At 50.6% G+C, this 21,225-nt stretch overlaps 7 protein-coding genes across 7 annotated transcripts; 2 read left to right on the forward strand and 5 right to left on the reverse strand.

Moving 5' to 3' along the window:
* Positions 1-776: 776 nt before the first annotated feature.
* On the reverse strand, positions 777-1,386 carry BDW70DRAFT_142497 (uncharacterized protein). Its single transcript, XM_073737936.1, has 2 exons — positions 1,278-1,386; positions 777-1,231 (listed from the first exon to the last, which is right to left on the reverse strand). Exons 1-2 carry the CDS (start codon positions 1,363-1,365, stop codon positions 933-935), a joined length of 387 nt encoding a protein of 128 aa, XP_073592841.1. The 5' UTR covers positions 1,366-1,386; the 3' UTR covers positions 777-932.
* Positions 1,387-1,982: 596 nt separating this feature from the next.
* BDW70DRAFT_152867 (uncharacterized protein) lies at positions 1,983-2,506 on the reverse strand (the record flags this gene model as incomplete). The annotated part of the gene is made up of 2 exons (XM_073739524.1): positions 1,983-2,136; positions 2,190-2,506. 2 exons carry the CDS (start codon positions 2,504-2,506, stop codon positions 1,983-1,985), a joined length of 471 nt encoding a protein of 156 aa, XP_073592842.1.
* Positions 2,507-3,109: 603 nt separating this feature from the next.
* On the reverse strand, positions 3,110-4,273 carry BDW70DRAFT_152868 (NmrA/HSCARG family protein; the record flags this gene model as incomplete). Its single annotated transcript, XM_073739525.1, has 3 exons — positions 3,110-3,588; positions 3,655-4,146; positions 4,207-4,273. 3 exons carry the CDS (start codon positions 4,271-4,273, stop codon positions 3,110-3,112), a joined length of 1,038 nt encoding a protein of 345 aa, XP_073592843.1.
* A 961-nt stretch (positions 4,274-5,234) lies between these two features.
* On the reverse strand, positions 5,235-8,567 carry BDW70DRAFT_170870 (glycoside hydrolase family 31 protein; the record flags this gene model as incomplete). Its single annotated transcript, XM_073743048.1, has 4 exons — positions 5,235-6,177; positions 6,236-6,369; positions 6,427-6,562; positions 6,638-8,567. The coding sequence occupies 4 exons, from the start codon at positions 8,565-8,567 to the stop codon at positions 5,510-5,512; spliced, it is 2,868 nt and encodes a 955-aa protein (XP_073592844.1). The 3' UTR covers positions 5,235-5,509.
* Positions 8,568-11,609: 3,042 nt separating this feature from the next.
* Positions 11,610-13,508, reverse strand: BDW70DRAFT_170872 (cytochrome P450; the record flags this gene model as incomplete). Its single annotated transcript, XM_073743049.1, has 6 exons — positions 11,610-11,819; positions 11,876-12,004; positions 12,070-12,171; positions 12,269-13,030; positions 13,105-13,190; positions 13,232-13,508. 6 exons carry the CDS (start codon positions 13,506-13,508, stop codon positions 11,610-11,612), a joined length of 1,566 nt encoding a protein of 521 aa, XP_073592845.1.
* A 1,323-nt stretch (positions 13,509-14,831) lies between these two features.
* On the forward strand, positions 14,832-16,162 carry BDW70DRAFT_170873 (uncharacterized protein; the record flags this gene model as incomplete). Its single annotated transcript, XM_073743050.1, has 4 exons — positions 14,832-15,005; positions 15,077-15,457; positions 15,494-15,564; positions 15,715-16,162. The coding sequence occupies 4 exons, from the start codon at positions 14,832-14,834 to the stop codon at positions 16,160-16,162; spliced, it is 1,074 nt and encodes a 357-aa protein (XP_073592846.1).
* A 1,912-nt stretch (positions 16,163-18,074) lies between these two features.
* BDW70DRAFT_142502 (uncharacterized protein) lies at positions 18,075-19,418 on the forward strand. Its single transcript, XM_073737937.1, has 2 exons — positions 18,075-19,023; positions 19,101-19,418. Exon 1 carries the CDS (start codon positions 18,126-18,128, stop codon positions 18,771-18,773), a length of 648 nt encoding a protein of 215 aa, XP_073592847.1. The 5' UTR covers positions 18,075-18,125; the 3' UTR covers positions 18,774-19,023; positions 19,101-19,418.
* The last annotated feature ends 1,807 nt before the right edge of the window (positions 19,419-21,225 follow it).

A 21,225-nucleotide genomic window follows, 5' to 3' on the forward strand; every position in this document is an offset into this window, starting at 1 on the left:
TGGTAGTTTGTGGCGGCTTCCAAGATAATTGGCAGTTTTAAAAAAGGCATTCCTCCGGCTTGGAAGTAGATATCTTCCTTTCCTCCACGCGGGGACCCCGGACGGAGGGATGAATTGATGAGCACAGAGAATTAGGATATGCTTGGCGGCGAGGGAAAGGCTGAGAATGCCTGGAGTTGCCTCCTGATGGGCGGCGAGGGGAGCTGCATTGAGCCTTCCTTGATGTGCTTGGGTTGATGTGACAGTTGATGCTTGAGCGGGTTGATAAGTGGGTAGTGAGCTCCTAGAATGAGAACCAGAAGAGCGAACGAGAAACTTAACCTAGTAAATAACCACTGTGTATAAGTACCCGCCTCCGCAATATCTACGGGGCACCCCTCAGTAAGCCGCTGCTTGGCGGTGAACGGTGAGAACCTTGGCAGATCTGGGGCTCTTCTCCTTCAAAAGTGGGAATAAGAGCCGAGAATGAGGTCCGTCATCTTGAGTTATAAATGGGTCTTGCCATTCTGAAACGTCCCGCCTGAAACTGTTTGCCTGCATTCAATAACATTAAAAAAGGGCTGGGGAACGGCCTATATAGCACATGGATAAGGTCTAAAGTGCTCTTGCTTATTGGAGAACCCCCGGTTTGTCCTTCCGGGAAATATATTAAGGGGCTTCTATATAATAATTATCGATTCATAATTGCAGTCGCATTGGGTAGACAATATGTTAAGTGAATACATAGTCAACGCTAGACTGTAGAGCATAAGAAGTATATCCACAGACAAACATATATACAACCAGCACCTTATGTACAGGATGAACCTATAAAACAATCAATCACAACAAGCAAACGCTAGAGACAGGCAGCGATACCTCTATATAAACATCGTCAAAATTTTCATACGGGAACTCCTCGCCAGCAAGGAGACACCTCCTAAGGAATGCGTTCATCGACAAGACTTAATAGCAACACAAGCTTCATACGGCTCCTCCTCCTGAAATCCCCGCATATAGCGCTGCACATCCTTACGGAACTCCCTTCGAAATTTCTGACAATGGCCCGCGAGATACATCTGCCCGCGACAGGACTTGTCCAGCGCGTACCGGAAGAACTGCGGGTTTTCGCTGACAGTCTTCATTTGTTCTATCCGACCCTCTACACGTAAGACGTAGTGAACGCAGTCCACGCATTCTTCCGCCTGGTCTGCGGACATGATGGGATCTGGTCTGCGGGTTGTGAAGAGGGCTGCGGTGGGTTAGTTAGGTGGAAATTGGGCCGGGAGGGGAGGTACCGAGGGTAAAGATTATTAAGATCAGAGTACAGAGAATAATAGTGAGAGAGGGCAACTTGAATTTCAGGGTAAGAGCAGGGATGGCCATGGTGAATGCTGAAGATAGAAGAGCTGGGCCAGGTTGGCTTCGCTGACCGCGTACGCGAAGTCAAGAGCTGGAGCTGAGGCCGGGGAAAAGCGCTAACCAAACATTGCTAGCGTAGAATTATTAATAGCTCGGCCCCGCCAATCCTTTGGAATGCTTCATTTCCGACAAACTGGGGAATCTCTGATAAACCTTGAGTTCTACCTAGGTGGCGGTTCCCATAGTTATTATCCCGCCTAGGTGTCAGCTGTCATCGCTCTGCTAGATCAAATGTCTCACAGATATTTGCCATACACATGAATGATACAGTGCTCTCTAGCGTAGATTTGGTCAGTGTATTTATAGGTAGGGACGTTTTCCTCTCACTGTACAAGGGTGATGGCCTAAAATTTCAGCGGCCAACATATGACGCAGCCATTTTGATCCAAGTGCTCCTACTTTAATGCAACCTCGATTTCGACTGGCATAACTATCGAAACTTGTGACATTCAATTATCCAATGACTGGCTTGCCGATGCATTTCACGATACGATTATAACGAGATAAATGATGAACATTTAATATGACCATTCGCAAGACAGATGAATTAGGGTAGATATCAAATTATCACACCTTGTTAGTCAATTCCAGCTATGCTTCCTGAAAGAACCCCCCAAATACCGCTCCAAGATTCTCCACCCATCCGCTATAATGCTCAAGCGATCAACGACCTGTCCAAACCACCAGATCGCCGGCAGTCCATCGGCCTTCACTATGCGCGCCCAGCAACAACATCTGCATTGGGGTCGCCTTCGCCCCACCCGTATCTGATGAAGGTCTCTTAATACGTGACCACGACGCCTCCGTTCTCATCGCGGTCAACAACGTGGTTTGTAGCACTGCGACCAATCCCAGGGATGAAGAATCCATACACATTCTCAAGGAATTGCTTGAACTCGGCGTGACCTCGGATCGTGCCGTGGCTATGGTACACGACGGCGCCCGGGAGAAACGTGGCTGTCATCTTGTCGTAGTAGGATTCTTGGAAAATGGGGTTGCGGCGGTTGACGAAGTCGATCGCCGTGCTTCTTTCTTCGCTTGTTATATCGTTTGATGGAGACAATAGGACGGGCGGGAATCGTCCATCTACAAGGAATGAGGCCATGATGATCGGATATGGAGGATGGAGCCTGTGGTGTTGTTCAGAAAAATGTCAGACTTGGAAGCTGTGGTGGTGCAGAGGGAATACACCAAGGGCTCGAGATTATTTATGATATCTGCTGGACAGATCTTCGCTGATATTACACCCTCTAGCCTCTGTGAACATCATTAGTCAAATTAATTCAAATACCTCAACAGATGTCAGTATTCCGCGATTAATGGGAATATTCATCAGATAATTGCAAGTTAAACGTTACTGTTCACTAATCAGTTTCCTGCCCATGGGCTCGCGGCTAATAATCAGTGATTAGTGATAGTTATTGCACTTACCTCTAGCAGACCCTCCTTTCCCGAATCCCGTAATACTTCCGTCCGATCAGATGCATCTGTCATAAAGGTAGTTGAATCTATGCTTGTTACTGTTGTTTCTCTGGTCTTCTGGTTGCCTAGTTCCATCTATAGCCCTGAAAGGCAATGTCAGAGCAAGAAGTCAAAGCTCCTACTAGACACGCCTCGGAACGGATTTCAAACCATATCGTTCAAGTAATTGAAATTGACCAGTTTTGGTTTAATAGCTCTATATAATAAGATTCTTCAAATCTCAAAACTAAACTCTTTTCTCTCTCCTAAGATCATCAAGTCCCTTCAGCACAGACCTTGGGCGGCCATCATACCCCTTCATTCTCATCCACGCCTCCAAACTTGGGATCCGAGACGGGTGAATCCGATCCATCAGTGCCATGTCCCTTGTTGCACCTTTTCCCTCACTCCAATACCGCCACCAGGCCGTGAAATTCTCCCGCCAGGTCATGAACGACTCGTCGCGAGGCACATCCGAGGCCACCGCCCAGTTTGCGTACGCTCCTGGATACAGCTCGGCCTTGTCCAGGTACTCATCCAAAGAAAGCCGCTTGTGGATACCTTTTTTGCCCGTGACCTTGGTGAAAGTGGTCGCTATCTCGGCAAAGCTTACTTGGTCTGTCGCGACTTCGAGGTCAAGGCCTGCGGACTGCGAGGGGTTGTCAAAAAGCCAGAGGCTGTAGACTCCGACGTCGTCGAGTGCAATGAGTGGGATCTTGCCGTCTGCTAATTCAGGTGGTTATTAGACAACTGTCGGCCGTTCTCTAAAGGAAAAAAGGAATACAAGCCTACCAGCCGGATTCTCCCAAGCAAAGGAGCCATCCTCTTTCTCTTTTGGGACAAACATTCCATCAAAGAGCATATCCACGTATGGCCCCGTGGTCAGCAGCGAAGTAATCATACCGGACTCCTGGCCATGGGCGAGGATGAGATCGCCAACCCGCCCCTTGGAATCACAATGCGCGCAATGATACCGCTCATCCCAGCCTGCTTTACAGAGAGTATAATCGATATTCGCGAAAACATAGTGCTTGACGCCATGATGACGAGCGATCTCGTACGCTCGAATTCCGTAGAACAGCTCGCTTTTCTCCCCGAGCGTGAAGCCGTCCAGGTTCACCCAGGCGCCGTATACGCCGGCGAAGGCAGCGTGGAGATCTACCTGGCTATCCTGGGAACCTTGCTGGAGCGTTACATGAGGTAGCGCAGCCAGTTTCCTAGCCTGCTCTGAGGCCGTATTTCGAGTCAGTACTCGGACATCGTAGCGGCCGCTTGAGGAAAGGGCTATAGATTCTTCATGTTAGATTGCTGCTCCCTTGCAATCCCGTCTGGAATGCGACGTACCCTTGACAACGGGGGTGCCTTGAGCGCCAGTTCCTCCCACAACAAGGATCAACTTTCTGTCTGACATAGTGGAATCCGCGTGCTTTTCCCTGTATGTGTTAACATGGAAATACGTTCTTTTCTATGCTTCTCGGCCTGAAGATATCAGGCATTATATACGCTTGCTATTTACCGCGGCTACGTATTATTGATATCTAACCGGTAGAATTATCCGACAGCATGATTACAAAGTCGGCGTCTATATTGATTAGTGATATTTCGTAGACATTTTGCGTCACAACTCCATCAGCACGGTGATATCCACCGGTGCTACAGGTGTTTTAGTCATTATGGATTTGTAGAGATGGCGAGGCTAGCCTGGAACGTCCAACTACACTTAATATGGCTCGAAAACCTTATTAGCCCGGCACTAAGCTGTCAGAAAAGTCCTCTTTTTTTTCAAGCAAATGTCACTTTCGAGTACAAACTACACTCTCTCGAAATTAGTCAAGTCGCAGATATTCCGATTATTCTCCGGCATGCTGCCAAGGTCATAGTATGAAGATATTATTGAGCAATTCGCAAATGTGGCATAACCCTCTTATTGTACCTTTTCCAGAATTTATAATATGCTTTAGTGTATAAATAGCTCTTTCCCCATACCGCTCTAAGCTCCATCCACGTTGCCAACCGTCCTCCATCAACAACCTTACGATAGAGTAATTACTCTAATTGATTCTGAATAATCTGCACTACGTATGGGTAAGTCGAATATTAGCAGCACATAAATCCCTACTTAGTAACAGTGATAAGGAGAACGAGGCCAGCATTATTATAATCTCTCTAGGCTTCATAGAGTTTCACGGTTTGTATTCAAATCTCCAGCTGTACGGAGTCCAGGGACGTTATCATCGGCCGGAAATAGGTTTGGGGGGATTCTCATAATAATGTATTATTTAGGATTAAGTCTTCCTATTAGAGCCATTGGGCATATCCAAGTGGTAAGTGAATGGGGAGCAATGGTTGTCTCCGCTGATCAGGGAACTTCTGTGTTGCAATTCTGCAAAGTTCAATTGATGTATGAAGTATGATTGATTGTTGTGTTGTTTTGAAGCTATCGCTAGTGATATCACTTGTTATTCTGCCCGACGACCGACCGCCTGTGGGTCACGGGCTATCATCCAGGCCACAGGCCATCATCCTGCGAGCCAGGCTTTGGGATATGGCAACATTCTGCCTCAACCAGAGGTATGCGCAATCTTCCAAGCCTGACTAGGCTGAGTAGGCAGCAAGCAATTCGACGGCCTTGCGCTGTCATCCGCACTCAAGCAATCTTGATACTCGACTTCCGCGCCAGAGGTACATCGACGTGCAGCACCAGCTTCTGATTTTCTTCATCATACTCGACCTCCGCGTCCTCAGCTGCCACCTCGGGCTTCGCCCCCACACCCAGAATAGTAATCCGCTCGATTCCGACGCCCGGGTCATACTCAAACGAGCCCTTCATCTCAAAGACGCCATCGACATAGCTAAAGTCAATCTCGGAGACTTTATCCTGCACCAGCGACAGCCCATCATCAAGGTAAAGCTCTCCACGAGCAGAGCCATCCAAGCCCGGCGCAATGACGATATTGAATCCCTTCTGGCGCAGCGCAGTCGTGGTGTTCGCGCTCTCGATGCGTTGTGGGTAGATGAGACCGCCCTTGTAGTGCACCGTGATATGGGTGACGTCGACTTCGGCGGAGACGTACTCGCCGTGTCCGCGGACGGGCTTGCCGGTGCCCCATTCATAGAAGATGTCGTCGGGGAGGTAGTAGGAAACACTGGTGCTGTTTTCCTCCGTGACCGGAGAGACAAGGATGCCGGGGCCATAGAAGAATTGGAGATCGATGCCGTAAGTGTTTTGGTCGGAGGGGTAGTTGAAGAAGAGCGGGTTAAGGGATGGTGTACCAGTTTGGGTTTGCTTGTAGATGGCTGTATAAATGTAGTCAACTAGATTGGTGGACTCAACGTTAGTTATGTTGAGGTTTGATGGTGAACGCAGACTTACGCAGCTGGTATCGAATGGCGATGCCGTTGCGGGCCGCTTCGGCGACGATCGGCCACCGGTAGAACTCTTGGGGATTGGCATAGATCTCGGCGTGGTTGCGGAAGAAAGTGTAGAAGGAGCCGAGGGTGGCCCACCTAGCAGGGACTATGTTAGCAGGTGCGTAAGGTGCTGTCGAGTTAAGGCAGGTTTACCTGGCACAGAGGGTCTCAGTTACGTTTCCACCGAAGCCGCAGACATCAGGGCCGACGACGGGGATCTGGTAGAGCGAGGCGAACTGGAGAATCTGGGAGATGGACAGTCGGTATGAAAGCCAATCGGAGAGGTTATCTGCAGAGAAAAGTAGGGCTTGTCAGCAGCTGTTTTTTCCCCTAGTCGCAAATTTGGATTGCAGGAATTCCTTACCTCCAAGCCAGTGCGAGACATCCTTTCCAGAGCCGGCAAATGTGCTCCTGGTGATCACCAATGCGCGGTCATCGGGACGCCTAGCCTGCATGGCATTGTGCGAGTGAGTGGACATCATCGCGCCATAAAGGCTGTGCGTGTCGTACTGGACGTATCCGCCGCTTTGCACGATATCCGTGTCCGCAGTGCTGTCCGCCAGCGTCGGGCCGGCGCCGTTCTGAATCATATACGGCGGCCTGATGAGCTCGCGGTTGGGCAGACCTCTGCACTCGTGGGGTCCGCAGCCAGAGCCGGATTTGCGGCCGTGCTGCCAGCCAGCCTTTGGGTCTCGCGGCCAGTGGCGGACCGCAGACCGCCAGCGGCCAGCACCGAGCTGGCGGTGCGATTGAGACCGAGCCCTACGTTCGACGGTGGTAACTGTGCGCTTCTCGTTTGTCTGACCAGAAGCAAAGTTTGGCTGGAGGCTATCCGGGAACCCGGGGATAGGGGCGTCTGGCCCGTCCCTCACGGCTGGTGGCTCAGGGGGATTGTCATTCGCTTCGGCAAACTCCTCCGGGGTGGTGTTGTTGCCTGGGTAGGGGCGATTGTAGAAGTTGGCCGGCTCGTTCATGTCGATCCACAGGGCATCAATGTCCGGACCATTGACGCCATCGAAGAAGTTGAGGAACTGCTCCGTCCAGTATTCCTGAGCGTTCGGGTGGAACCAGTCAGGGAAGTAACTGGGACCGGCCCAAACGACACCCTGGTAATGAGTGCCGTTCAGTTCCTTCATGAACGCATCGTACTTCAGACCGGCATCGAGCGCCGGGTTCGGCTCGCTGTAGTAGACAGCCGGATCAACCATGACAATGTAATGCTGATCTCGCGCGTGAAGAGTGTCCACAAGGTCTTTGACCAGCTCTGGTGGGAATCGTTCGGGATCGAGCGTGAAGATGCGCCGACGGTCCATGTAGTCGATATCCGTCCAGATGGTCTCCAGTGGGATATCGTGGACGGAGTAGTTGGCGGTGACAGCGGCCACCTCGTAGACATCCTGGTAGCCGTACCTGCACTGGTGAAAACCGAGTCCCCAGTACGGGACCATCAGCGGCGGCTGGACGATTTCAGCGTACTGCCTGGCTACATCTTGCGGGGATGGTCCGGCGATGAAGTAGAAGTCGAAAACGCCGCCGATGATGTTGTACTCGAGGAACTGGCCGCCCTTGTTGTCGATGTAGATGTCCATCCCGTTGGAGTTGAGCAGGAACACGCCGTGCGTGCCGTCCTGCCGGTGGTCGAAATAGATTGGGTGAGCCCCGTACAGGTTCTGGCCTTGGGGCGTCCCGTAAGCATCACGGGTGTAGATCGTTCGGGTGTAGTTGGTGGTGTTGAGCATGAAGGAGTCGCTATGCTCTCCCAGACCGTACAGATGCGGGTTCTGCGGCAAGTGCGTCTTCAGATAGAGATACTGGTTCTCGAACACGAGCTTGGTGCCGGTGGTGTCGAAGAGCACCTCGCCGGTGTCTGTGCGAGAGACGGTGAACGAGAACGGGTCGGCGTTGAAGTCAAACTTGAGCTTAGAGTTCTTGGGCGAGCACCACTGGCCGAATCCAGGGCGCGGGAAAACGCTGTCTGGCACCTGGTAAACTGTGTTGTTGGTGTCCAGGATCTTGACGTGCAGTCGCTCATCGGTCTGATACTCGACTTCGAGCTTCAGCTTGGGCAGATCGATCCCGTACACATTGCATGCTGGGCCGGCGAGTGCTAGATCCGCGTAGAAACCGGATCGGGTCTTCCAGTGCTTGGTGACCTTGTAGCCAGTGCAGTTTGAAAGGTCCTTTACGTAGAGGTCATTGCCGGGACGGTCGAGCGGATCGACGCCGGCCTGGCTCTGGGCGACGACGCAGCCAGTCAGGGCCGCAGCCCAGGGGAGCAGCTGCTGAAAGCGCATCTTGACTCCACGAAGTGATGAAGAGCTGGTCTACAGGATACTCGATCTTCTTGCCGGAGACCTTTTATACTCCGCTTCATGGACTGCCAAGAGTTGGGGACTCCGCAGTCTCCGGTAAAAGCCCGAGCAAATGCAACGCTTCGCCAGCGCTATCCAATCATCGACCCTGCTTAAAGGTCGACTCCGGAGTAGCCCCGCGGTAATTTGTGGAAGCCCGGACCTTCCGTGCCTTGGTCGCTGCCCAGGCACTTGCGGGGTGTTTACCCAGTAGTGATCGTGGATTCAGTGCCGTTGGACTAACCCTGACGCCAGCCAAGCGATCGGATGCGCTTCATGATACAGGACACTGAGCTGGACAGCTTCTAGAACAGGGGCTCCGCCAATTGCTCAAGCTCGTACTCGCTAGGTTGAAAATTGGCGGCCTATCGCTCGATGAGGCTGAGACTGATTGACCTTCTCTCATCTTCGAGTAAAAGTGCCAAGGCTGCGAAATTGGGATCGGCCCATACCCACCCGGGAGACCAGAGGTGACTTAACAAGAAACTGATAGATAATGGTAGAAGTAAACAATTTCAAGGAAGAGAGCAAAGTCTGGAAGAGAGAAAGCCGGAAGCGAAAGGTGGTGGATAGGATAATGGCCTAGTAAAGGGCAGTAGGGAAACCCTACGTCTTCTGACGGCCAGATCTGGCCCACCCGGTAGGAATTGAGGGTCATTGTATTCTAGTAAGGACTTGGTCCAAAGAAGAGATGAAGAGACAAAGGATGGGACAGATATAGGTGTCACTTGAAAATTCATTGTTGTTTCAGAACGAATCTGTTCTGCCCCTCAATGCTACTAGTAGCACGGTTGACCGGAGAACTCAACCGGGTAGGCTGTGGTTTGACTGCTTCAACATGCTTCATGAGAAACTCGGGGAGCCTTGCCGGTAAGATAGCCAGGAGGTAGAGGCGCAAGCAGCTGATTGCTGTAGCTGCAGCAGACAAAGACGGTAGGAATCGCAGTAGTGGTGAATACTCTGTGCTTTGGTGAAGAGCTAAAACGCTCGATAACTTTTATCGTCGATCTTACAGAACTCATATACAAGGACTATAAGCAATAAGAGAACATAGCTGAAAGGGCCGATCCAATCATGACTCGGTGCCTCCACTAATTTAGATCTCATCCTTGAAATGCATGCAATATCGAGGAAAGCCGCAGGTGAAGTCTAGCCAGATAAGCCGCTGTCAGTGTGGGTTAGAAGAAGTCCGGTCAGAATGAGCAGGGGATGACGCCTTTATAGGGTCGGCGAAGACGTTATGACATCTTGATGGGAATGGCGCGAGCCAGAAGTGTAATGACAAGTAACGCGCCGAGGTCGATAATGAAAGTGGTGGTCCAGAGAAGTCCGCCAAATGATTAAAGACGTTGAATAAATTCATTCCAGCCATTATACGGAGGTATATGCTGGCGCTGTTGAGTGTGGGTTCATGGCTTACCCGAGGCTGATGATAAGCCGGTGAGTGTAAGAGAAGCAGCACGGCATACGAACTAGGAACCTAGGCTCACGAGCCACCCGAAAATGTATCCACGATCGGGTACTAGCAAAGGTTGGGTAGCAATTGTCCAGCTTGCTGGATGTGATCGAGTGTATATACAGAGCATTCTACGGGTGGATAGGGTACAGAGATGAAGCGGTGAAACCGGGACCGCCGGGCAAAGGTCATTTAGACGATAAGCCAAGCGACATTCTAAGAAAACAGAGGTCGTGACTGATTAACCAAGAAGAGATTGGTGTCTTGAAAGACTAAATGCATGTCTGTACCCTGGCAGCGCTGATTCAGAGAGCCAGTTCGCCACCCAGGTACCCCGATGAACGGGTCCAACTTCGCCTTTCAAGGGGTTAATTTGCATCGTCTTTGGAAGACATCAAGACGTCAAATGCATCCACTCTGGAAGCGAAGAGTATGAGCAGAAGGAACGGACGGTGTTTGTTGAAACCCTAAATGAATGATAAGGACGTGGTCTAAGTGATGCAAAGCGGCCCTGCTCGCAGCAAGATGGAAGAGACGGCATCCTCCTTTGTTTCCTTGAAGCAGATGAATGGCGCCATGGTCAGTTATATATTGTGTGTCGCCACTATAGTCGAGCGCCTCCTCTCCAACCCACTGGCCCAACAGTCACAATGTAGGATAGTTTTTCACATGTTTCCAGAGGGAACGCTTAGATATGCAGTTCCACACCTGTCCCTTCCTCACGCAACTGACCAGGTGCTATGACTACTCTAGCGCATCTTATGTTTGTAAATGTAAGCTCGAGTTAATCACCAGAAGTCGACTCTTATCCGCCGTATTACTGTATACGTGGCATCAAGGTCTGGTTTAAAGGGCCCTTCGTTCCCACGTAAATCGCACATCGTATTTTCCTTGCGACTGTGGAACTCAGGGAAGAAAATATTGATACTCCTCAGAACCCACTCTCTCACTTTGTCACCAAGCGCGAGGGCACTATGCCAAAAATTCAGACAGTGGCGATAATGATCGCTTTGGTCTATGGAGCAGGATTGGAGTGCAGTTCTCCGTTTTGCAACAACGGTGGCTGTGGCGAGCTACGCAACCCCCATTTCTGGCACCGGTGGGCTTTTAGGTCGTTACTGAGACCTAGCTTCCAAGCAGATAGCTGTAAATGCAGATCTAGCGCGAGGAGTTGACAGAACATAGTACGGGTCTGAAACAACTGCGTTTTAAGTGCGACACGAAGAATCTCTCCAGCTCACTACATGCCTTACGAGCTAAAAGAGACGGGCTCTGAATCAACATACCAACCCTTTATGATGGATTTTAACCACAGTCCGCGGCAGTTAATTATGTAGCGGCAACCGGCGCCAGTTGGGACACACTTTGGCACGAGGCCGCTGAAACTTGTGGGCCCATTCGCAATCTGGGTCAGGCAATAACAAGCTGAAGCAGAACAGGGTGATCTATTCAGATTTATAGATTAGTACTCGCAACGTCACAATTCGCTGTCAGACACTGCCACCCATCCTGAGCGCCGAAATAAGACCCTATGCAGCTACCTGCACCATCCCCCGCTTCCTCCTCTGAATTCGGCACGGCCACCCATACGGCACCGCCAGAAACCGACTCTCGAAGCGCCACTCGCTCTTCGGATTCATGAGTTCTATATCGTAATCTCGCAGCACAGTTGCAAGGACCTTGGAGAGCTCGAATTGCGCCAGGTTCCGGCCGGGGCATTGGTTGTAGCCGGCACCCCACTGTATCCATCAGTACGTTATGAGGTGAATGAGGGAGAATTGAAGGGGGAACGTACGTGGATCAAGAAATAGTCCATCCTCTTAGTGTCGCCTTGAAGCCAGCGGGTGGGGTTGTAGGTATCGCAGTCAGCGCCGAAAATGTCGGCGTTGCGGTGTATTACCCAGGGATGGACGCTTAGAATGACCTGCATTTTCAGTTAATTTCAGTATAAAGAGTAATGAAGGTGTATTGAGGGGCTTAGAGCCTTACACCTTCAGGGAAGTATCGCCCTGCAATCGTCATGCCCCCCTTGGGTGAGATTCGAGGCAGGTTGTGGCAAACGCCGGAGTGGAAGCGGTATGCTTCTTTCAACTAGCCACCGCGCCAGACATATTAGCATCATATACAGTATAAAGAACAGTAGCTATAAGACACGAGTAAAAACCCAGACCGGAAGTAGGTGACTCACACAAGCCTGCAAAAATGGCAACTTCGCCGCCTCACCATACTGAATAACACCCGAGAGTTCCCCCTTCGCCTGGGCCTCATCAAGCTCTTTTCTGACCATGGCCAGGTACTGTGGGCTTTTCAATAGGTAGTAGATAACCGCCTGCGCCGTCGAACTAATCGTCTCCGCGCCCGCTCCGACATTAGCGACGGCAGCCCCGAAGATATCCTCCTCAGACATTCGTTCCGGGTGAGACGCCCGCATGTCCAGCCAGCGCTGCATCATGTCATGTCGGAGCTCCGGATTATTCTTGCGGCTGTGGATGGCCAGGAGACATGTATCAAAGATATGAGAGTTCGGTTGGAGACCTAACCGGCTAACAAGCGGGTTTCCGAGCGTCAGGTTATGAAACCAGACATAGTTCCCCATAACAGAGATATAGTAAACAAGAGAACCGGTATTCGCAATTGCATTGCGGATATCTATCCCTTCTTCCAGGAACCCAAAGGACTTGCTGAAGGTTACCTCGCCGAGGACATCGAACGCGAAGAAACTGAACCAGTCTTGGAAGTGCACTGGGGCGCCAGAGGCCGCAAACCCGTCTAGCTGTTTGCTAAGGACCTGCAGGCATCTGTCGATGTATGGTTCTGTCTTTGTGATATTTGATAAGGAGAAGCCGGCGGAGAGATTGCGTGTTTTCTGGATATGTCGGGTCGGGTCCAACTCGGACATCTGATTGACATAGCGGTAGTCGGGGAGAGAGAAGACGGAGTAGAACGTGCCCTATTGACTCTGTTGTATCAGAGCGTCGCTTTTAGATCGCAAAGGGAGCTTTTCCATCACGCTGGCGTACTTACCTTGGCCAGGTTGGCGTGGAGGAGCTGCTTGACAGCGTCGGGGTGGGCAACACTGATTTCATTTTCGGCGATGCGGACAAAGTCGCCTATTGTGTCAGACGTTATCGTTGTCCTCCTTGCCTTCAACGCAATAGAATTGGAGGGGCAATACCATGTTCCTTGTGCAGCTTGATGATCTGCTGTTCCGTATGCCCTTTGACGACGTGATACACTTTCCAAAGACTCGAAAACGAAGCCCAGAAGGGGCCGGGGACGTCACGAATAGGCGACGAGTACCGGCGATAGAGCACACGCACGATGACAGCAGCGATCAGAAACAGTGCAACGCGGTTTATATCCAAAAATGAGGCGATTTGATGCATATTGGCCGGATTGAGATCCATCACTTTCGATGGAGAACTCATCGTGACGTGTCCGGACTTTCAAGGTACTCTGCTCTAGAGTCTGTTTGAAGAACAGTGTAACAGAGACATTAAGTGACAAGTCAACGGCGTGGATAACGAGGAGAGACATCTCTCACTCCAACCACCACGGACACAATATGACAGCGGCCCTTCCCGCGTGGAGCGCCGGTCCATCCTGCGTACTTTCTGCAAGCTGCCTCCAACCAGTAGCCTGTGTAAAGCCAGCCGGGTTGCAGGCCCGTGCATGCTAGCTCGTGGATGCATCAAATTGAAACGGGCCGCCTCTTAATCGGGCCAGACTTGTGCACGCTGAGTGGGGGCCCCGCGCGGTGACAGGAAACGGCGTTGGCCCTAGCTTCTCCCAAAGGGGGGCCGGGCTAGTGGCCACTTAGTGGCCACTGAATGCAGAATGGAATTCCATGGATTGGCAGGTTAAGAGATATCAGATAGCACGACGACATGTTACCGTCAATTGGATATCATTCATTGCATTTCTTCTCACTAGATCTCAGCTTTCAGCCAAGCCTTTGCCTATTGATCCTGCTCAGCTTCCCAGGGCTCTGGATAAGAAGAAACAGCAGCTCCTCGGCACCCGCTATAAACGACTAAGCCGTGGGTAGCATTGGTCGAGACCGCGCCTGGAAAGGGCGCCATCTCTAACTACTGCGGACTTAGGACAAGATCTCTGATAGGCCACTTTCCTGAAGCGGCATGCATTTTTAGAAGATAAATGAATGCCCCCAGTACCCTTTCTGTTCCAATCCTAGCAAGCTCGTGGGCTTAATTGCTCCCTATCTCCACCCCATTCTCCCGCATGAGCGGAAACTGCAGAGACATTCGTCAGCAAGGAATGAGATTGCTTGCCCACAAAAGCAGAGGCTGAAACTAGTAAAGTCCCGCGGAAGTACTAGTCAGCTGGGGAGCCCAGTATTCTTTATCTCTGTCCGCCCCAAATTTATTAGTCTAACGTACCTTTTGCGGCACTGCCCACTGCCAGTGTGCTTTGCAAGCTAGAGCCGAAGATACTCCATACACGACTGACGTACTCCGTAGACCATTGTAAAACCCGAGGTTGGTATCTTGCCCGGCGCTCCTAACTCGGGAGGGCATGGCAAGGGTCAACCTGCATTGGCTAGCCGCGCTATCCACAAGAGAACACGGCAGGCATTGTTTGACAGGTCACTGTTTGCCTCCAGAGGGCCAGCCTGCCATTTGGCGGATCCTCAATTGCTATTATTATTCTGGCAGTGAAACTTATCTACCTTTTACTGAGCACCTCTTTAATGAACCGACAATTCTTCCAAGCCCGTCTCAATTCATGCCATGGCTTCAGAGCCCTCTGCTGCCTACCTGGCAGAAGACCGCAGCCAGCCCGCCCTGATCGGAATCGTGGTCGTCACAGCCCTGTCAGCGGTGGTCGTTATCGTCCGGCTTTATGCGCGACGAGTCCTGGTTCGCGGGCTAGGCTGGGATGACCTATTTATCGTGCTTGCGCAGGTACGCCTGAACCATACTCTCGGGACCCCCTCTCATGCTGGATCTTCTTGCTAATGATAATGTGACGGTAGCTAGTCAGCTGGGCAACAATGGCCCTCTGCTCCCAGATCCTCCGCTACGGATCTGGCCGGCACCTTGTCGCGCTCTTGAAGACCCCAGAAACCCTGGTGCGCATGTACAAGTGGCTCGTCACAACACAAATGGTGTACATGTTCAACCTTTGGCTCTGCCGCGTCTCCGGGCTGACCTTCTACGCGCGACTGAACCCTATGCCGCGATTCATCCTGTACCTGCGGCTGTCGTTTGCGTTTGTGACGGCCGTCTGGGTCGCGCAGAGCTTGATCATTGCGCTGCAATGCATCCCACTTGAGGCGCTGTGGGATAATTCTATTACCGACAAGAAGTGCATGGGTTCCGCCGTGGTATTTATATCTACGGGCGCTCTGACAATCGTATGTGACTCGTTGATCTTGCTGCTTCCGGTGCAGATTGTCATGGGGCTCCAGGCGAAGACGGCGAGGAAATTGGCGCTGTTGGGAATATTGTGTTTTGGGGTCTTGTAAGTCTCTCTTTCCCTAACCTCACAGTAATCGGAGGTGAACAACCAGATTGCGCGATCGCTAACTATCACGTCCAGCGCCGTCGTGTACGTGGCATTTCCTTCCAAACGATCTAAACCGCCAGTCTAAACATGCTAACACCGTACTAGAACCTCGATCCTCCGCATGGTATCCATGATCGTCTCCGTCCAGCACGAAGACGACGCAACCTGGTACTTCTCGCCCGTGGTTGCCTGGACCTGCGCCGAGATCAGCGCCGCGATCATCGCCCTCTCCCTGCCCGCGCTGCGAGCCATATTCGGTTTCTTAAAGGAACACCGCTCGACACGCGGCAAAAGCAATTCGTACCCAAATACGGGCTCGGGGTCAAAGGGAATCGGGCTAGACTCGCTTTCCAAGTCAGCGACCAAGCAGCCAAAGGTGTTCCATGGGAGCGGGGTCTATGATAACACGGTTGATATTGGGGTTGGGAGGAGTCCGAGTCAGGAGGTTCTCTGGAATGGATATGGGGATCGAAGTTTTGGGAATAGGGGGAATGGGAGTCCGAGGGAGATTATGGTCACTGAGACAGTGGATGTGGAGGTTGGGAGGAATTAGTATCAGGCTTTCACTGGCTATGACGACTTTCTTTGTTCATCCAATACAAAAAGCTATCCCTTCGCGGGACAATTGCGACTTGGACTTGGAGCACTCGAATGTAGCTGTCGAACCAGGTGCGCCGCGTCGACGGGCTTCGATCTCCTGACCCGAACCCTAAATGTACTACTGACTTGTTATCCTAGAGTACTTCTTAGTCACCAAGCAGACTCAGAGTAAAATATAGGTCAAATGCGGCAGGGAGTTGTCTCCATACTAAGAATTCCTTGTCAGAAGATAAAGCATTCACTGGCAGTCCCTGGCTCTGTGCAGAAAACAAGTAGCTGTAGCTTGGCTTATTTATGCGCGTGGTAGCAGGGACATACGTAGGCCACGACGGCAGAGGTCTCATCGCGGAAGATCACAGGTACCGCCGGATGTTTCTGTATTATAGAGCACCAAGCGAGGGCACCCATACCTGTGAAGCATTGAAATGAGCTCCAAGCTCGACAATCTTGCATGTGGATAAGGAGAGTCAGCAAGACGCCCGCCAATTGGGAGCTTATTGTGGTTGAAGAGCGGCTTGTTATTATTTGCTGAAACATCCATAGCTTCTTGTCTCTTCCATCCTCTTTCCCATTACCTAGCCATGGATACCTCTTCGCAATCTGCCCAGGGACCCAGCACTTCAATGACCCCACAACATCTTGATACCCCTGTCTTGACTCCATCATGAGCCTCTCGTCCAGATCTACTCCCAACATCTGCGCAAAGGCAATATCAGCCCTGCCTCGCTTGCTGACACTCAGATGCACGTATTTCAAATCATGATACTACGCAAACCATCCCTCCTGACTATCTCCCAACTTTGTATACAACAAGCCTTCCGAGAATCTGTAAGGTAGGTATCCACGATTAATCCCGTAGATTGAGCGGTGGAATACGTACCAAAGAAGGCCGTTCTCTCGTAGACAATGATGATGTCCAGGAGGACGCCGGTGACATGTGAGGGCTTAATGCCGCGAACCTATCAACGGTTCCAATCTTCCCGAAATATTGGGTTTATTGCTCTATTAAAGGGGGCATGGGAGGATTGAAGGTAGGGCTTATTTCCAGTGCAGATATTCAAAAGGGCAGCCAAGGAGATCAACAATAAACTAGAGTCGCCAGGGAGTTCAATTCTCCTCTATTATGCACTTGTTAATCGTGCAACACCAGTAAGTCCGTGTTTTATCTTATATTTATTGTAAGACCTATTGCTGACGGCCGACAGGGATTTAATATATACTGGATGTCTCAACAGAGAAGGCCACGCCGGGGTGGCACGATGCCTTGATACGGAATACTATATGATACTCACGTACTCGTGCTTGAGCCAATGCTAGTTCTAGAATTTATTACAAGGCTCCTATTAAGCGCGTTCTGGGACATAACAATTCAACGTGCGGAAATAACACAGTTGACTAGCATTTATAGCTCGTCAACTCGCCACCAGAGAACTCTGCTTGCCAAAAATTTCTTTAGCTGTGGAGAAACAATGGACGACAACCAGTCAATGTTATCCAATGGCACTCGAGAAGCCACTGGCTGCTACTGCACTGTAATCTTGCAGAAGAGACTTGTTTTGTGCGTTGGCCCAGTAGGGGTTCGATCGCATCCAAACCCCTGTTCTAGACTAACCATATGAATTCAGTTCTGTGGTCGATGAGCCTCAGGTTTCAAATCCAGTGAAACTTCGGCGATAGCCCGACGGAATTCGCCGAGACAATTCGGACACCAACGAAGTGCGATAGGCCAGCATTGTCTCATCAAGCTTAACTAAATGCTCACTTGCATTGAAGTGACTAATAGGCTAGCCTTATTTTTCGTGCTAAGAACTAGACGTACTATAAGAACAGGCTCTTGCAAGTCTCTCCCCCCTTGCTTATACTGTAGCAGAACAACAGACTTTCCCAACAAGAATATCTCCTTCTACAGAACCATAATGGCCATCCTCGCTCTTGCCGCAGGGATTCTCTCCCTCACCACAGCTGTCTCTTCCTCCATCACTCCACCCGACGGGTGCCCCCTTCCAACCTGGGATGTCATCAGCTTCAACTGGTACAATGGCTCTCACAGCCTCGACTGCATCCACAATGAAGCCGACATCAACACGAAAGGCTGTCTCTGTGGCCGCGGCTGGTGCTCCCCAGAGGGCGGAGAGGCCGCCTGTACCGCGCAGGGCGGCAGCTGGGTCAACGTGTGCTACACGGGCATGCCAAACTATCAGCCGTGGGGTTACGGGCCCCCGCAGACCCTGGCCTTTGAGTTCGCGGACGGTCTATCCTGCGCCGACCAGTACATCGGGTTTCGGGTGCATGACATTGGTAATGGCCCGAGTAACTGTGGCTACGCGGACCGTGGCCAGGGACGCATTGTCTCGTTCTACGGGACTTCAAATGAGGATATTTCGACCGGGCGTATGGACTATATCCTTGGCGCTGGACATGCTCTGACATGTGCGAATGGGAGCCAGATTACGTATTCTGGAAGCACGGAGTTCCAGCTGATTTGTGAGCATGATGCGTTTTTCAATGCAACCTGTACGGCGGAGCCGTTTGAGATCCCGGTCCTGAGTTACGAGTGGGTTTAAGGCCTGGCTTAGGGTTTGAAGTTAGGAGATGTATTTAAGATGGAGCAAGTACATACGGCCTCAGGGTTAGAAAGACAGAGCTTCCCGTCCGCTTGACCGTATTCAACCATCATTATCAACGCGAGGAAAGTGCAACGAGCCCTGCCTGTATTCGGTCTACATAGGCAGAGTTAGCTTGCGCTAGAGAGGTTAAGCCCTTCCCTGTCTGTTTGGAGCAATTAACTCGTTGGATTCTGCAAACCGCTCCGAGGTACTCACCTAACCTTTGCGAAACTGAGCCCTCTACCTGGGTCTGCCATGTCCGGCTAACAGCTGCATTTTGGGAAGCTCGCGGCCGAGGCCGAAGTTGGTGATAATTTGCGCATGAAGCTCTGCGAAAGGCGATAAGAGGACAAGATGGATAGTCGCTTCCAGTAGGTATGAACAGGATGCTTCTTATTGGAAACGTCCTGGGAAGTGATGATGTCCTTCCAATTGGGTGGTCGATACGGCCTCCATATCTATTGCACATGAGGCTGGCGGGCCAGCAGTGGGAATCTCACCCTGTCTATTGTGCAGTCGTCCTACTCACTTTACTCGCCCGGTGGACTTTCTCGATATAAGATTTGAATAAGTAGAGCCTAGTACATACGACCATAGGGTGTGGAATACAGGGCTTCCCGTCCGCTCAGCCGTACCTAAGCCACACTGATAAACGTGGCCAGAAGCTAAATGAGCCCCGAGGATGTCGCTGCTTTATGGGTGGCAGGCGCTAAATCATGGGTGAGTATAGGTGAGATGGGTGAGAATTCGGTGAGAGTATCACCCACCAGGGTGAGTGGGGATGAGAAGGGTGAGCTACAGAACGCTACACAAAACAGGCCGCAATCATTACTCCTTTATCTCTGACATAAATAGAAAGGGCTTCTCACTCTTCTATCCATCCCTTTTTGTTGTCCTATATTCCTCGATCCCCCTTTCATCACGTGATCATGACTGGGTCTATGGAAACGAAGCTGGAACGTCTGAAAAAGGCTGCAGAAGCCCGTGGATTCACAGAAGAATACCAAAAGATTGTCGAGACAAAGTAAAATATTATCAGCAGCAAGAAACGGTCTCCAGCGACCAATGAGGTGTATGACCGCGCCATGAATACGTGGAAACTGTAAGAAGAATCTGGTCTGAGCCTCTAAGAGATGATACTAAGCATTGTGAGGAAACAGGTGGCTTTTATCAAGGAATCAGACTAGGGATAGAGTCTTCGACGCCAATGAATCTTGCCCCTCTATTCAAAGTCTTAAGCTTTTTACAGAGAGTTATATTGCGCTTCGCGAGGGCCCCCTACCAAGTCAGCAATCTATCTTGCAGAATCTTACTCGTTTCATGAGTGAATGGAAAAGAATAAAAGAATTGCAATACCTAAGCACCTCAAAGATGATGCTTACAGCGTTTGTTCTCTATTACCCCTTTCTTGTAAGGTATCTACTAATTGGATGGCAGTATATCAGGAATGAGCTTACTACAAAGTACGGACTGAGCGCCAAACGTAGAGGGAAATACCCTGTGACAGGGGTAGACCTTAGTATTCTGATTCAACATCTTTACACAAGTGATACGCATGATTATGTGCATGAACGCGGTCGTTTCCAACAAGCCTTTGGCCTGTCACTATTTTCATCTTCCGGGTGCCCGAGCAGGCGCTATTGTTGAATCCAGCGCCTACCAGGACACCGATGAGGCTCTTTATTATCATGTAAATTGCTTCCAATTCTTTCTATTAACCCAACTACTTAATGCCTCTATAGCACCTCTTCTTGAACTTGAAGTGGGGCGCTGGAGAGAATGTCAAATATTGGGCTACCATCAGGCCAGAGTTTCTAAAGGGTCATCGTTATGACGACGAAACCCATTCTGTACGGTTTTTGCAGGGATGCTTACTCTACATTTGATCACTACTAACAGAACATAGGCCTAAGAATTGGATTGGAGAGCAAAAAATTCTTGGAAGGAATTTTGTTTACTGGCTAATGGTATGTGGTATTGCCGACAACGCCTTTAGGGGCATTCAATCTTTAGATGAGTTACTTGCAGAGAAACCTCCTAAAGGTCGAGATTCATGGACCCTTGGATGGGCTGAGCACACCCAAAACTTGCCAGTGCTCCGAAAGGTGACTGTTTCTGGTCCCCTGTGGCGTCGTTCGGCCACAATGGCAGAACTGCATATGTGGTGTATATATCTTACCGTAGCTTGCTACCTATCTTATCGCTCAATCGAGCTAGGATCAGAAGAAAACAAGCTTCATCATGAGAATCATCATATAGTGCGTATCTGCCACAAATTGGTAGCATGTCCAAAAAGGATCCTGGGTTCCGGATCTCTTCATTCTGAGTTTTTCTTTTCCAAAGCGGTATCAGGCAACCAGGGCCGTCCGGTTGTTTTGACGCTTCTCCTCTACAACACATTCCCCGCTCC

The sequence above is a fragment of the Aspergillus foveolatus genome (genome assembly GCF_047715535.1).
Source record: "Aspergillus foveolatus strain CBS 279.81 unplaced genomic scaffold BDW70scaffold_60, whole genome shotgun sequence".
Lineage (NCBI taxonomy): Eukaryota > Fungi > Ascomycota > Eurotiomycetes > Eurotiales > Aspergillaceae > Aspergillus > Aspergillus foveolatus.